This window comes from Anastrepha ludens, chromosome 6 (genome assembly GCF_028408465.1).
Source record: "Anastrepha ludens isolate Willacy chromosome 6, idAnaLude1.1, whole genome shotgun sequence".
In the NCBI taxonomy this organism is placed as follows: Eukaryota; Metazoa; Arthropoda; class Insecta; order Diptera; family Tephritidae; genus Anastrepha; species Anastrepha ludens.
The window spans coordinates 42,583,080-42,597,154 of record NC_071502.1 but is presented as its reverse complement, the minus strand read 5'-3'; the positions used below and the strand labels follow the sequence as shown (position 1 = coordinate 42,597,154).

General features: G+C 36.1%; 1 protein-coding gene across 2 annotated transcripts in view; it reads right to left on the bottom strand.

Moving 5' to 3' along the window:
• The window catches only part of LOC128868804 (myeloid differentiation primary response protein MyD88-like), a 77,280-nt gene that overhangs the window by 41,229 nt on the left and 21,976 nt on the right, over positions 1-14,075 (bottom strand). For both annotated transcript variants that reach the window (XM_054111328.1, XM_054111329.1), the window contains exon 2: positions 2,572-3,242. In XM_054111328.1, coding sequence (XP_053967303.1) covers positions 2,572-3,052 — 481 coding nt within the window. In that variant the 5' untranslated portion in view covers positions 3,053-3,242. The remainder of the gene's footprint in view (positions 1-2,571; positions 3,243-14,075) is intronic.

The following is a 14,075-nucleotide window of genomic DNA, read 5'->3' as shown; positions in this document are numbered from 1 at the left end:
GTGGCTGTGGCATCATTAGTGTGTTGTTTTTGGCCAGCAAGTCGCGCACAAGCAACGATGTGTGAGCAGGGGCGTTATCGTGATGCAAGAGCCAATTTTGGTTCTTCCATAAATCCGGGCGTTCTCCGGCGGATTGCTTAGCGCAAATTGCACATAACTTGCAGGTAATATTCCTTATTGACCGTTTTACCGAGGGGCAAGAACTCATGATGCTCAACGCCCCTGCAATCGAAGAAAACGGTGAGCAAAACTTTTACATTCGACCGAACTTGGCGCCCTTTTTTCGGTCCAGGTTCGTGCGGCAGTTTCCATTGAAATTATTGAGCTTTGGCACTGGAGCGAATTTGGGTCGTCGCGGACAGAGTCCAACATCTCATTAGCAATGTTCATGCGATGCTGCTTTTGGTCGAAATTGAGCAGTTTTGGCACGAATTTTACGGCTACTCGTCTCATGCCTAAATCATTGAAAAAAAATCGAACCAATCGATATGTCTAGGTCCTCAGCAACTTCTCTAACGGTGATTCGACGATTGGCCAATACCATTTTCTTCACTTCATCAATTTTTTCGTCTGTTGTTGAAGTAATGCTCGGGTGTCCGGCACGCTTTTCGTCGTTCACATCTTCTCGGCCTTCTGAAAACATTTTGTACCACCGATAAACGTTGCTTTGGTCAAAAGTAGCGTAGCTTCTCCGTATGACACAGTCAACATTCGGAATGCATCCGCGCCCTTCATTTCGTTTTTCACACAAAATTTGATACAGGTTCTTTGATCCATCTTTTTGAATAGGTAAAAATCGAAGACGAGCCGAAACATGAGCAAGCAAAGCAGCTGTCAATAATTAACTGAACATTCAAAATGGCCGAACTCGTCGGCATGAGTGAGAGATATGAGCACCAACATATCGCCACAAAAAAATCTAAATTGGAATATACGTAGCCTGCGAAAATTCAAAATTCGCGATACTTTTTGAACACACCTCGTATACCGTTTCACCTATTTATTTATGAGCGCCTCCGACTTTTTCAAATATTTTGCTGCAGATGCACGTGACATTTTTAGGTTGTTGTTGTTGGTGTAGAAGCAGCATAAATATTCCCCATGCATATACAGGGAATGCTGCTGAAGCGGCAATCCTTGGCCGGATTTAAATTTGGGTCGTTCCGGCTGCGTAGAACCGACTGTCGTGGGAACGAACATTTTTAGGTCTTTAGGAACGCTGCTTCAAGTCGCTTTTTTATACGCGGAACTCATCTTGTAAACACTGCGTACGCGCTCTAAATTTCTCATTAAACTAACAAATTGCAAAACACGAAAAGGATACGCCTATTTAGCAGCTTATACATTTTTTAGATATACTGTAAATTCGAATGTTTTGAATTTTTTCTGAAGTAAAAAATGCTCGGCCAAAGTTCAGTGTTTTTTTATTTTTCACCGAAGCTGAATTGAACTTTCGTGCCCAAAGCCAAGGCTCGGTCGTTCACTAAAATTTTAAATAAATCACCGTAATACATCTCTATTTCTGGCTGGCGAACACTTCTTCCGCCTCCCTAATGAAAGCTAAGCTAAATATGGATATATTAAATGAAAATTGCAGTCGTGTCCTGGAGCGTCAGTGGTCCGATTTACTCGTAAAAGTACAAAACAGAAGCTTAACTGCTTAATTTGCGGCCAGCTAATATCAAGAGATCTTTTTTGAAAAGCCGCCGTAGTTGTATTACTCCTCCCCATCAAAATCCATTTTGTAGCTTAATCCTGGAACACCCATTGAAATCCATATTAAAATGATCCTCTAGATAAGTAATGAGATACTTTTAATCAAAATTAAAAGAAATACATATCATTTCAACGCTTGAGAAAGCTTGAAAATAAGAAACAGCCGCCGTCTTCTTGACGAAGGATGAAAGTTTAACCCTGAACAAAGTTTGTTTTTAACCGAAACAAATCTTTATCTAATGAATTTATTTGATGCTACCGAGTTTCCGAATAACGTCGAACTCGCGTAATGAAGAATTGTATTCGACATGTTAAAACCCTAGGGTTAAGTACAGTCACGTGCTTCATTCAAAACTTAGTCGACTTGTAGTAGTTATCGCTGGAATTGCTAAAAACAAAGGGGAGCTGTTTAGCCATTTAACATACGTTGATTGATGATGACGAATATTTCATTAATTCAATTATATTTACGCATGCAATTGAAACTTGTAATCTCTGACCAGTCGCCGTAGTGAAGTAATTGACAATTAGTTGCACTGCGCTACAAATTTATGGTGCCTAAGTATAGTGATAAGACTGCTAATTATTTATCGATCACGGGACGTAAATTGATAATAGAATTTAAAGAAAAACTTTTTGCAGTGATATTAAGCTTCTAACGGAATTCACACGAATTTTCAACACATGTTTGCAATCCGTGTAAAAAGTATTATTTATAACAAAAGTCACCAAAGGGGAAGTTGAAATGAAATTTTATAAATATACTTAAAATAGAATCCGAAAATCACCCAATTAAATTTCTCATTTACCGCACGTTTTATAATAATTTTTATAAATCACTAGCAACTGACTTACCCATATTCTCATAAATGTCATCGCTGACATCCCACCGATCGATGATGCCAAGGCACTGTTGCAGCCGTGCAAAAGTTGCTGTCAGCGGTCGATGTGAGCACCATTCTCGCAACACGGTGCGCATTGGATCATCATTGTTGCTGCTGCAGAAACTGCGCACCTCGGCCAGCTCGGCGACACCACGCCAATCGCGCTCGTAGCCATCTTCCGAGCGCAAAATCTTACGACAATTTAGTAACTGCGATAATTGTAGGCGTGTATTTGCGCTCAATTCCTGAAGTGGCGTTTCGACAAACAAGCCAATATCGGCACTGCTAACTTCCGTTGCGGCCGAGTCCATTGACGTCGATAGGCTGGCATTGTAGGTGGAGGAGGTGGTCGAAGATGCAGAACCGGGCGTGCTGACACCGACTGAGGGGACGGACGGCATGCGATTACTAATATTTGGTATAGAGATGGCCAGACGTTGTTGTTGCACCATATTTGAGCTGATTGTTTTGCTTTTATTTTTATTTTTTTTTTGTTTTTGGTTTTGGTTGGTTATTGTTAATTTGATATTTTTATGTTTGTGTTACAGTTGTTGTTGTTTGTTGTCTTGCACGCGAGTTTATTGGCTTGAAGCGTTCAACGAACGCTCACGACAGCGTGAACACGCAGACAAACACACCTTTCTATATGCCAGCGACACGAACGTTTGCATGTAAAAGGAAGAGAAAGAAAGAATAAAGGAAATAACGAATAAGTATATTTCAATAAAAATTGTATTTAGAGTGCATAATCTTATTTAGCAAGAATCACAACGACAACTGCAATAAAATAATAACTGATAAGCGCTAATCCAACGTCAAGCCGTTGAAATGAGTTTACACCGACAAACTTTGATTTGCGCTACTGGCGTTGACGAATAGCTGACAGCGCACGATTACTCACATCCTTATATGTGCTAATATTTCATGTGTACAGGTATATGTGCAAGTGCAGTAGGATCGCTAAAGTTAATCGGATGAATTCAATGCTAGTGTGAGACTAGTCCATTTTGAAGCTATATTGGTCGGCGTGAATACCCAGGAAAAGGGCGAAAAAAAATTTCTTCCTAAATTAATATGGGACTGTTTGATTTTGTAGCTACATTGGCAGTTTTAGCCAAATTTTCGAAATAAGGCCCATTCACGCTTTCAGAACACATAGCGCATCCAACGGTGACACCTTGAACCAGCAAAGGCTTCTCAAGTCCAAAAGTACGGCAAATTACTAGTTGACGTATCCAGACAAATGAAAATGGTCTTTTTTTTGAATAAACCAGTGGCTTGTTCTTGAATGAATTAAGCGAATCTACGTCGATTGATATGAGTGGCCGGTCGGCTTCAATTCTTACACTTCCCTTGAAAATTCTCTATGCTTATAGATGAATTTATGATCTTCAGGGGTAACATTACCTAAATGGGCGAAAAAAATACTAACGTTGACTAACTACATAGTTTGGGAGTACGGAATACTTCTCTTCAGATTGTATATTTGATATGAATAGAGGTATAGTGAGTCAAACAAGTATTGGCTCACTCGAAATATCAAAGTTCTCAGTGCTATAACTTTTCTTCGAATGAAAGTATAAAAAAATAGAAAACGGTATTTTCTAAATGTATTTATTTATTAGGTATCTGCACAAAAATAAATAAATTTCGACAAAGGTTTACAAGCTTAACCCTTAAATGTAAAATAAGGCATAAATTCACATCAAGAAAATATTGACACATTCTTTTTGTGTTAGCTTATGATTTTGGCGTCATAACGGCAAACTCCCGTTATTTTCAATATCGGTTTTACTTATTTTTACGTTTTAGGAGTTGCATACGGTCGCAACGGATATAAACCAAAATGGGCCGTGGTGCTGAAATTTCCCTAGAACTACGTCAATTAAGGATAAAACTGTATTTAAAACAATCCTATCGCGAAATGGGCACACTTGTCGATAAATCATGGTCCCGCGTTCGAAACATCGTTATGCATTATTGCAATACTGGCAAAATAGCTCCGGAGAGCAGAGTCCACGGTGGCACAAAATGCAAAAACGACGGCTGTCAAACTGTGCGAGACCCGGCAAAATTCATTTGAAATCAATTTCAACCCCCAAACTGGTCGGAATACCCTACATAAGGCTGGGTATGATGGCCGTGTTTCTCGACACAAGCCCTTCATTTCGAAGGTAAATAAGAAAAAGAGGCTAGAATTTGCTAAACAGCACTTCAATAAGCCCAACGCTTTTTGGAACACCACCATATTTAGCGATGAATCAAAATTCAATTTATTTGGGTCAGATGGAGCACAAAAGATTTGGTGAAAGCCAAATAAAGACCTTCAAGAGAACAACCTGCTCAAAACAGTTAAACACGGTGGAGGAAATGTGATGGTTTGGGGGTGTTTCGCGGCCTCTGGTGTCGGAAAGCTCGTGTTCATAGATGAGACAATGGCTAACCATAATGAGCATGTGTGGCATCTTCTGGAACGGGAGATACGATCTCACCATATAACGCCAAAGAATTCTCTAAAAGAGGTAATAATTGCTGAATGGACTAAAATAACACCTTCCGAAACTTCAAATCTGGTAAATGGAGTGAAGAGACGTTTGCATGCCGCAACTCAGTCTAAAGGAGGACCCATAAAGTATTAGCGCGTTACAGCTGCAATGGAGTAAACTGATTACACTACCTGTGCCAATACTTTTTTGATGTAATTTGTGCGTTTTCAGGGTTGAGCTTGTAAACCTATGTTGAAATAATTTTTTTTTTGTGCAGATACCTAATAAATAAATACATTTAGAAAATACCATTTTCTATTTTTTTATAATTTCATTAAAAAAAAAGTTATAGCACTGGGAACTTTGATTTTTGATTCACTGTATGTACTATATGATACATTTTTTGTCGTTCTAATGCGGCGACAAATCCAATCTTAGCAATCGCTTCTTCTTCTAAAACCTCCTCCATGGGCAAAGGTGTTTCACCTAAAGTGTAAGACATGGAATAATAAACAAAAATTGTTACAACCCATATTGCCTTTTAAAGTAGTTAGGAATTGCTTTTTTAAATCAGAGCTTGCATTTAGAAATTGTACACTTAAAAAAATTCGGTTTTTGCCCAATTTTTGGTACTTCCCTAAAATTTTATTGTGTTACGAAATTTCTTCTCAATCCTTGCAACAATCTACCCGCTCATTTTCATGAATTTTATTTCGAGAATTGTATATTTTAAATTTTTTACCCCTATAGAATAAACTAGATATTGTTTTGTAGATATAAAACTATTGTTAAAAATCTAGAGTGGTACCTATAACGCCTTAGGGTCATCTCCATTTACAATTTTTTTCGGTAGTTAACAAAATGTAAAATTTTGTGATTATTTAAAAATTATAATTATCTAGTAATTATCCAATATCGAACATTTTAAATAGTAAGATGCTTTTCGGGATGGCTCTATGAATTTTTTGAAAGCTTTTTGGGGGCAGAAATACCGTCTAACTTGTGGCTTTTGATCAAAAGATGAATTTCATGACCTTCAATTTTCTTGTAGAGTTTTGTATGGACAACCAAAGCATTGCCACTTAGAGAACAGTGACTTTGTTGGCGAAATATTTGTACCATAAAACCCACACTCAGCACTAGTTCACTTTAAACCAGTTTAATACGAGTACTATAAAATAGGTTATATTTTTAAAGCGGAATAGGTCTAATTACTTCACACACATTAGTGTTGAATGCTTGTCAAAATAATAAAAATGTGTGTGATACAATACACGTGCTTATCAGGTCACATATACTTAGTTGACTTGGACTACGTACCAAAGTCAATAATAATTGTTTTTGTTTGTCATCAAATGAACGAGTTTGAAATCGAAGGAGGCTAGAATGATATGTATACTTATGCCCTGCAAATAAACTATTCATTGCAATAGCCTTACAACATCGATAAGCAATATAGGTATGTATATAGCTATATTGCTATTCTTACATACATAGGTACAGTCAACTCAGCAAGAGGTGAAATCTGCTTATGTGGGTATATACAGAAGGTAGCCTCTGAAACTAAAATGATGATTAAAATTGCTTCTATAAGAGAAAACTACATCATTTCGCGTTATAATAGCTTTTTACTTTATTCTCTTATCTTATTTTAAAAGCGCTGAATTGTGAACCCGTCAAATTTAATAGTCGGGAGCATGAAAAACAAATTTTAATATTTACTTTTTGTGTATACACACACACACACACACACACACAGATACTTTCATAGAGTACACTGCGAATTAGAAGAAAACTAAGTAAACTAATTGGTGACTCAGCGGAGACAATCTGAAAGCCAGTTAGTGAGAAACAATAAATACTAATATTTATGAATAAATAAAGGCAAAAGTTAAAAAAACAGTGTAGTGCAAAGGTTAGATAAACAAAGTAGCAATTAAAAAAAAAATCGAACTGATGACACATTTATTTAAAAAAGGGTCTATACCATATTTTGTATTGGTGATACATTATTTTTTTCTAAAATGCTGCTGAAAATGCTATTTCGATGAATGGTGACACAACAAAGCTAAAATTGCTGACTTTTTGTGAGTTAAAATATAGTTGAGGTTTTAGCCAGGAGGGCGGCACACCATATCAGACAGTCTATAAAGTAATCGAACCCTTGCGAATTATGCTAGGTTATCGTTTATCAATTTTATTGACGGTGTCGATTGACCATCTCGGCGCTATGATTTCGTTATACTGTAGAGTCAAGACATTTTTCTTTAGTAGGTTGGATGGATGAAAAGAAGTGGCGAACAACTTCGCAGACGTTCTGTTATTTCCGGTGACTATAAATATGGTTTATGTTGGTGAAAAAAAAAAAAATTCAGTCCATTTAAAAATTTATTTTTAACTCTTATGAAGTTTTTGTTATGTTCTTTAACTTTAAAGAACTTTCTTTGATGACAGAAAAAATCTCTTCGGTTCTGCTTACTTTTTTTGTGTAACAGATAACCGTTTCTAGCGCATGTTGTTATTGTTGTTGTTGTTGTAGAAGTAAATTTGCCCCGTCAGTGTAGTGTAATCACTGCCTTCGTCTAGCTCATCTAACAATAGGCCCCGGAAACTAGCTGTTTCGACGGGTTCGGTCCCGTTTCCACGACAGTCGGTTCTACGTTACCGAAACGACCCGGATTTATATCTAGCCAAGGACTGTCACTCCAGCAGCATTCCCCATATGTAAGTATGGGAAATGTTTATGCTGCTACAACAACAACAACAACGGGTTGCTTCCATAGAGAGAGCTGTGTTAGATGAGTGGGTTTGTTGGGGCATGTGAAAAGGTGGTTAGTGTTGTGCGGGGTGCCTTCACATGCCGGACATATGTTTAGTATGTCGGGGTCAATTCTGGATAAGTAGGAGTTTTACCTGCTACAATATCCACAACGTAGGTGTACCAAGGCTAAGCGGGGCTCTCGGGGAAGTTGGAGCTCTTCGCCTGCGATGGGTGGTGGTTGGACTCCGATAACGGCATTCGATTTCTAGCGGATCTGTTTCTTTGCTAATTTTTAGACGTTCCTGACCACCCACCTACCTTCAAAGTGCTTATATAGGGTGGTTAAGTTTCAAGGGTTAGTGTTGATTTTGAATAAAATACAATGTTTTTAGGAAATTATTGTAATTTCTCTTTATTATTATTATTGGCCAAATGGCCGCCGGGGCCTCGGCGGCACACCTCCATTCGATGGTCTAAATTTTCGACGACGCTGAGGAATAATTGAGGTTCTATGCCGTTAATGTGTCCTTTAGCTCTTGAATTGTTGCTGGCCTATCGACGTTTCAAATAACCTCAAAGAAAGAAGTCCAACGGTGTCGTTAAGGTTTAGGTTGGTTCACATTCAACATCGGCCCTTGAATTTTAACCACCCTTAAGATATGAAATAATCTGGGGTAGGAGGAGAAGCTCGACCAAACACCTAACAGAAGTGTACAACCTAATAAAACCTCGAAGTCGAACCAAGCACATGTTGGGAAGTCCGTTTTAGGGGGGCAATGGTCACGAAAAAAATTGCTAAAAATTAAGGAGAATTTTGAATTACTTGACTCTCGCATTCTAATAATATTGAAGGGGCTATAAAACTGCACAACTAGAATTTTTCTAAAACATTTTATGTATATTTTTTTTTTAAATTATTGTGAATTTTGTACAAAATATGAGTTATATGGTTTTTGTTTTAAAATGCCCTACACCTCTAAAAAACATAAAAAAAGTAAAAAAAATCTGTTAAAACTGGGTTATCCGTCGCGCTCCTATTATTTTGAACACAGGTGTACATATATTACTTATATATTTAACTGAGGTTCGTGACAGCCCAGTCGAATGAGATCCATTATAGGAAAAAAGTACTAACCACAAAAACAAACGTTTATACACTTTTAAGCGATTAAAAGAGAATGGAAATATAAATTAAATTTCATTCATTAATTTTATAATAACCACTTGAATACTTTATCGCATTTTTTAATAAATAATTGTTGGCTGGCGTTGCGATAAAATATATACAATACATATGTATGCATGTATGTATGTATGTACGAACAAATTCTATATAAATAATTCACTTTTATCAGACTATGAAGTACAAAGTGTTGAGCTTTTTCTGTTAGATATCTTTAATAAGTCATGCCTCACGGTGAACTCATGCACCTCATCGGGCCTTACTATAGGCCGATTTAAAGGTGATACTACATACTTAAAAAGAGTTATTTAATGTGATTTGAATATGAAGCAGAATCTGGTAGGCGGATTGCCGAATATATTGAAAAAAATTTGTCACAAAACTGTTAGGAACCATTTGCATGTAAGCATAATTATGACTGTCGGATAATTTCATCGTCGAAAAAAAGCGAATTAATGTTGAAAACTTTTTACTTCGCCTAATACCTATATTGGGATGGTCGCTTTTTTCGTTAAATCGTAACGCATAAAATTGTCACTGGTTGTCTGCCCGCGCAGAAGGTAATTAGGGTAACACTTAAGATGAGTTTGTGAACTCATATATATGTATTACCCATCCTGAAAAAGTACGGCACAGTTTAGAAAAATTGCGGAAGTTAATAATAGTAAGCATAGAAATACATACGTTTAGACAAGGTGGTGCAAAATTAATCATTCAATATTGTTTTTGCACACCCCTTTTTTATCAAAGCCTTTACGCACTCCATGGCTTATCTATTTTTTTACTGCAGCTATCTACTTCACAAGTGCTAAATGTGATTGACGTAAGACGCCATTTGCAAAAATAATAAATCTTCCGATAGGGTGATTCATTTTGCACCACTTGTAGAACACCACCCCTAGGTATAGCGGATTTTGTATCACATAAGGACGTTTCCATGTAATCCAAGTATTTTGGATAATGTCGGCGAATTTTTGAATAATTGGGTTATTTGTAAGCTTGAGTATAATAAGAAATAAACCGAACAAATTTTGAAAAACAAAAAAATTTAAATTATAAATTTTCAGTATTGAAGCATTTGATATGGACTTTTTTAGGAGAAATATCTTTGGTCCTTTTTAACATTTTCATAATTTTTCTTATTTACGATAAAATATACTTGGTACAGTCTATTGCATAAGAGCGTGGTCACTGTTAAATAATAACAACAATTGATTTTTCGAAAATTCGCAAATTTATTGATAATTTGGTCGTCAATACTCAATGCAAATACCTCAGTAGCAAGTCCAATCTCCTGCATTGTCAATTATGGCCTGGCACCGTCGGTGCATACTTTCCACTAGTTTTTCTGCATATTGTACCGGAAACGACCTCCAAATTTTCCGAATTTATCGAGAAAGTTGATCTAAATTACATGGCTTGCATGTGCGAAGCTGCATTTTCATCAGAGCCCTCACATTTTCTATGGGATTTGCATCCGGTGACTGAGATGGCCAATCTAAAGTGACAACTCCGTTTTGCGCTCCACTCGTTTTCAACGTGTTTTGTACTCAACATTGGTTTTTCCAAAGTACTGCGATATTTCAGTTTATTGGCAAGCAAGTGCCTGCGAATCGTTCCGTAAGATATGTCAACATCTTTTGCTTTCAATTTCACAGGAGCTCCACGCAAAGTCAAAGTTGGATCTTTCGAAAACAATGCGATAATCTTTTTTTCTTCTTTTTTTGCGACTTTGCTTGCACTTCCGCGTTCAGGAAAATCATCAACGTTACCGGCCTTTTTATAGCGATTTATCCGCTTGCTAACGAACTGCTTCGACTTTCCCATATAGGTACATATATATTTCGCAGCAGCAGTTTGCGTTAATTTGGGTCCTTTTTCATGCAAACATAGAAAAATTGCCTCAAAGCGAGAGGCGTAAATAGCATTCATTTCGAAAAACCACTCAATTGTAGACTAAATTTGACAGACAGCTGACTTTTTACAAAAAGCATGAAGGTGAAAGCACTGAAGTGCCCTCTATGTCACCACGCTCTTATGCAACAGACTTTTATATAGTCTGTTTTTCAGAAAATGTTTTTATTATGTTCCCCAAAATATTTGGGAACAATTTTTGTGAAACATTTTTGAAAAACACCCCATCACCAATTTTTTCTTATTTTGAATTCGATTTAAGTACATATTTTCATAAATATACTATTATTACCATTGAAATGTATCAAAATAAACGGATAATCGTAAGAATTTAACAGTTGAGGTTTTTCTTGATAACCAGTTTGAATGAGACTAGAATAGAGATTTTGTTTTCATAAGAAATATCTTTTCATCATTGAGCTATTTTCAATATTTCAGTTAGTATTGACCTTTTGAAAAAAAAAAAAATTAAATTATGAAAATCTTAAAAAATATGGGGGAAGAAGCCGGGTAACTGCTTATATGAAACAACTTTTCCCAATCACCAAGACTGTAGCTACAGTACTTGCTGTACATTATGACCCTCTAAACCGTTTAAAGCAAATAAAAAATAAAATAAAAACTCAGACGTGTTGGACCATAATTTTGTTCAGCAAAAATGGTCAGCACGATCGATGTCCTCTTTCAAAAATATCCCTTGGGTTTGGTTTCTCTGTTGCAAAAATGCACTTATATATATAATTGGCGCGTACACCCTTTTTGGGTGTTTGGCCGAGCTCCTCCTAGCATTTGTGGTGTGCGCCTTAATGTTGTTCCACAAATGAAGGGACCTACAGTTTCAAGCCGATTTCGGACGGCAGATATTTTTATGAGGAGCTTTTTCATGGCAGATACCCATACATCCCCCATACACATCGAACCACCCTAATGCACATACGCATGTATGATCTCGAATATACAAGTACTAATGTTCCGGCCGATAGCTTTAGTCACTGGTGCCTTTCCTGTAGTAAAATAATTATTTATTATTACGTTTTATTTCAAATAACAGAAATATTTATAAGCATCAAAGCGTTGAGATTTAAAACGATCTACCAAACAACGAAAGGTTAGCTATATTAAAACAAAATAGTTGTACCCATCTAAGCAAATATCTAAGCGCATTTTCCCTTAATGAGTGTATTTCAGTAAGTGCTTATATATAAATTTTGGTAAAACCACAATAACAGGTTTGAAAAAAAAAATGACAAATAGCCTCATTAACCATCTCTACATTAACACATGTAAGCCTCATACTTACATACGTACATGTAATATAATCATTTATAAAGAAAAAATCTAAGATATACAAAAAAGGCAAATATACAATATTGAAAAAACAAAAACGTGTTGAAAATATTTAGCAAGCTGGCGAAGCGAGTCTACGTTAAGCGCTACAAATACGACGAAAAGGAGTGCCGGAAAGGGCTGAAATGCATATTTATTGTTTTCAAGACGAGTGTCAGTTTGCGCTAAAATCTTTAAATTGGCTGCCACATAAATAACAATTTCAATAAATTAATCTATAATTACTATAATTACAAGTATTATAGGGATTGCTCCGGCAGTTAAAAGTAGAGCTAAGTTATACGGGTATGCACGGAACGCGACAAACGAAAGCATATCAACATTTTGACTAGTTTTCACTATATAAAACGATTAAATGTTTTGTTTTTCACGTTTATAAAAGTATAGATGATTGTCTACTAAACACCATATAAATACAAGCTTCAAACTTTGTACAAAAGTTAGAAAAACTCAACAAACTAATCCCAATTGTCGTTATCTTGCTCATGGTCGTTACCTTGCTTGAACTGCAAGCGAAAGCGCGGAACGAACGACAAAGAGCACAATCGGCCCCCGCTTTCGGCAACGTTCGACATCTGGCTCTCTCCTACTTAAGGGGTAACACCACTGTAGAAATTTCAAAAAATTGATTTTCTTTTTATAAGCTTAAAAAATTCTTTGAACCTTTTAAAATACAGAACAAAAAGTTTTATACGTTACCGAAGTTTATTTCATAAATATTTTAAGCTTTTAACCAAGCGTTAGTGACTGCTACCTAACGACTTCTCCAAATTTTCAAACTTTAAACGCGTTTTTCTCAAAACACGTTTTCTGAAATTGGCACGCAGCATAACTCAAACAATTTTAAATATTTTTAATCAGGTTTTTCACTACGTGTGTATAATAACCTTCTTAAGAGAAGAGCGTAGGGGATTTTCGATAGATTAATTTAAACGATTGTTATAATTATTTAAGTGCCGTTTTTTTAGTCCAAAATAGAGTTTTTTCCTTCAAATGCTTGCTAATTCCACAAAAATAAATATTTTTTAAATCCCCTACGTGTTTCTCTAGTTAGTCTTATCTAGATTAAGAAAAAAAAAATGTTTCTTTGTTCCAGATTAAAATTTGCACCCTCTGTGCTGCGTGCCGCGGAGCTCCTTCAAGAGAAACCACATTACAAAAATGTCTCCAATGCCGCCATTTTGTAAAAATTTTCGATCAAACTTTGTAGTTTTGTATTTTAGTATATAAGTAATAACTTCCCAAATCAGAGTGATTGTTTTTCCTTTCCTTCTATACAAAAAAATTCTTTAAAAATCGTGTTTATTTTACGCGTGTACAGTGGTGTTACCCCTTAAGTCAGCATTTATATGTATGTATATGCGCATATGTACATATATGTATAAATTCACATATTTGTATTTGCATATGCCTTCTTCCTGTGTGCATGGTAATGAACCATTTGAGAGTAGGACGATGATAGAAAAAGTAGGAAATGAAAGGGAGTGTTTCGAGTGTAAAGTGTCTTGAAAAAGGCAAATCGATGATGGTGCCTCTTAGTGTTGTTGACTTATTAACGTCTGATGCACAATCGAAATTGAACATATCGCACTTGTTACGTTAAAGCGTAACAACTCAAAATCTGAACATTTTCAGTAGGGACGAAAAACTGTTTCCGTAAATATTAATAATATGTTACAAGGAAAAAAAATGTAATTGCACGAAAATATCATTAAAAACAATATAACGGTTGTTTCATTCTTATATGTTTAGTAGTTGCGCTAAAATAACAAATTTTTGAGTTG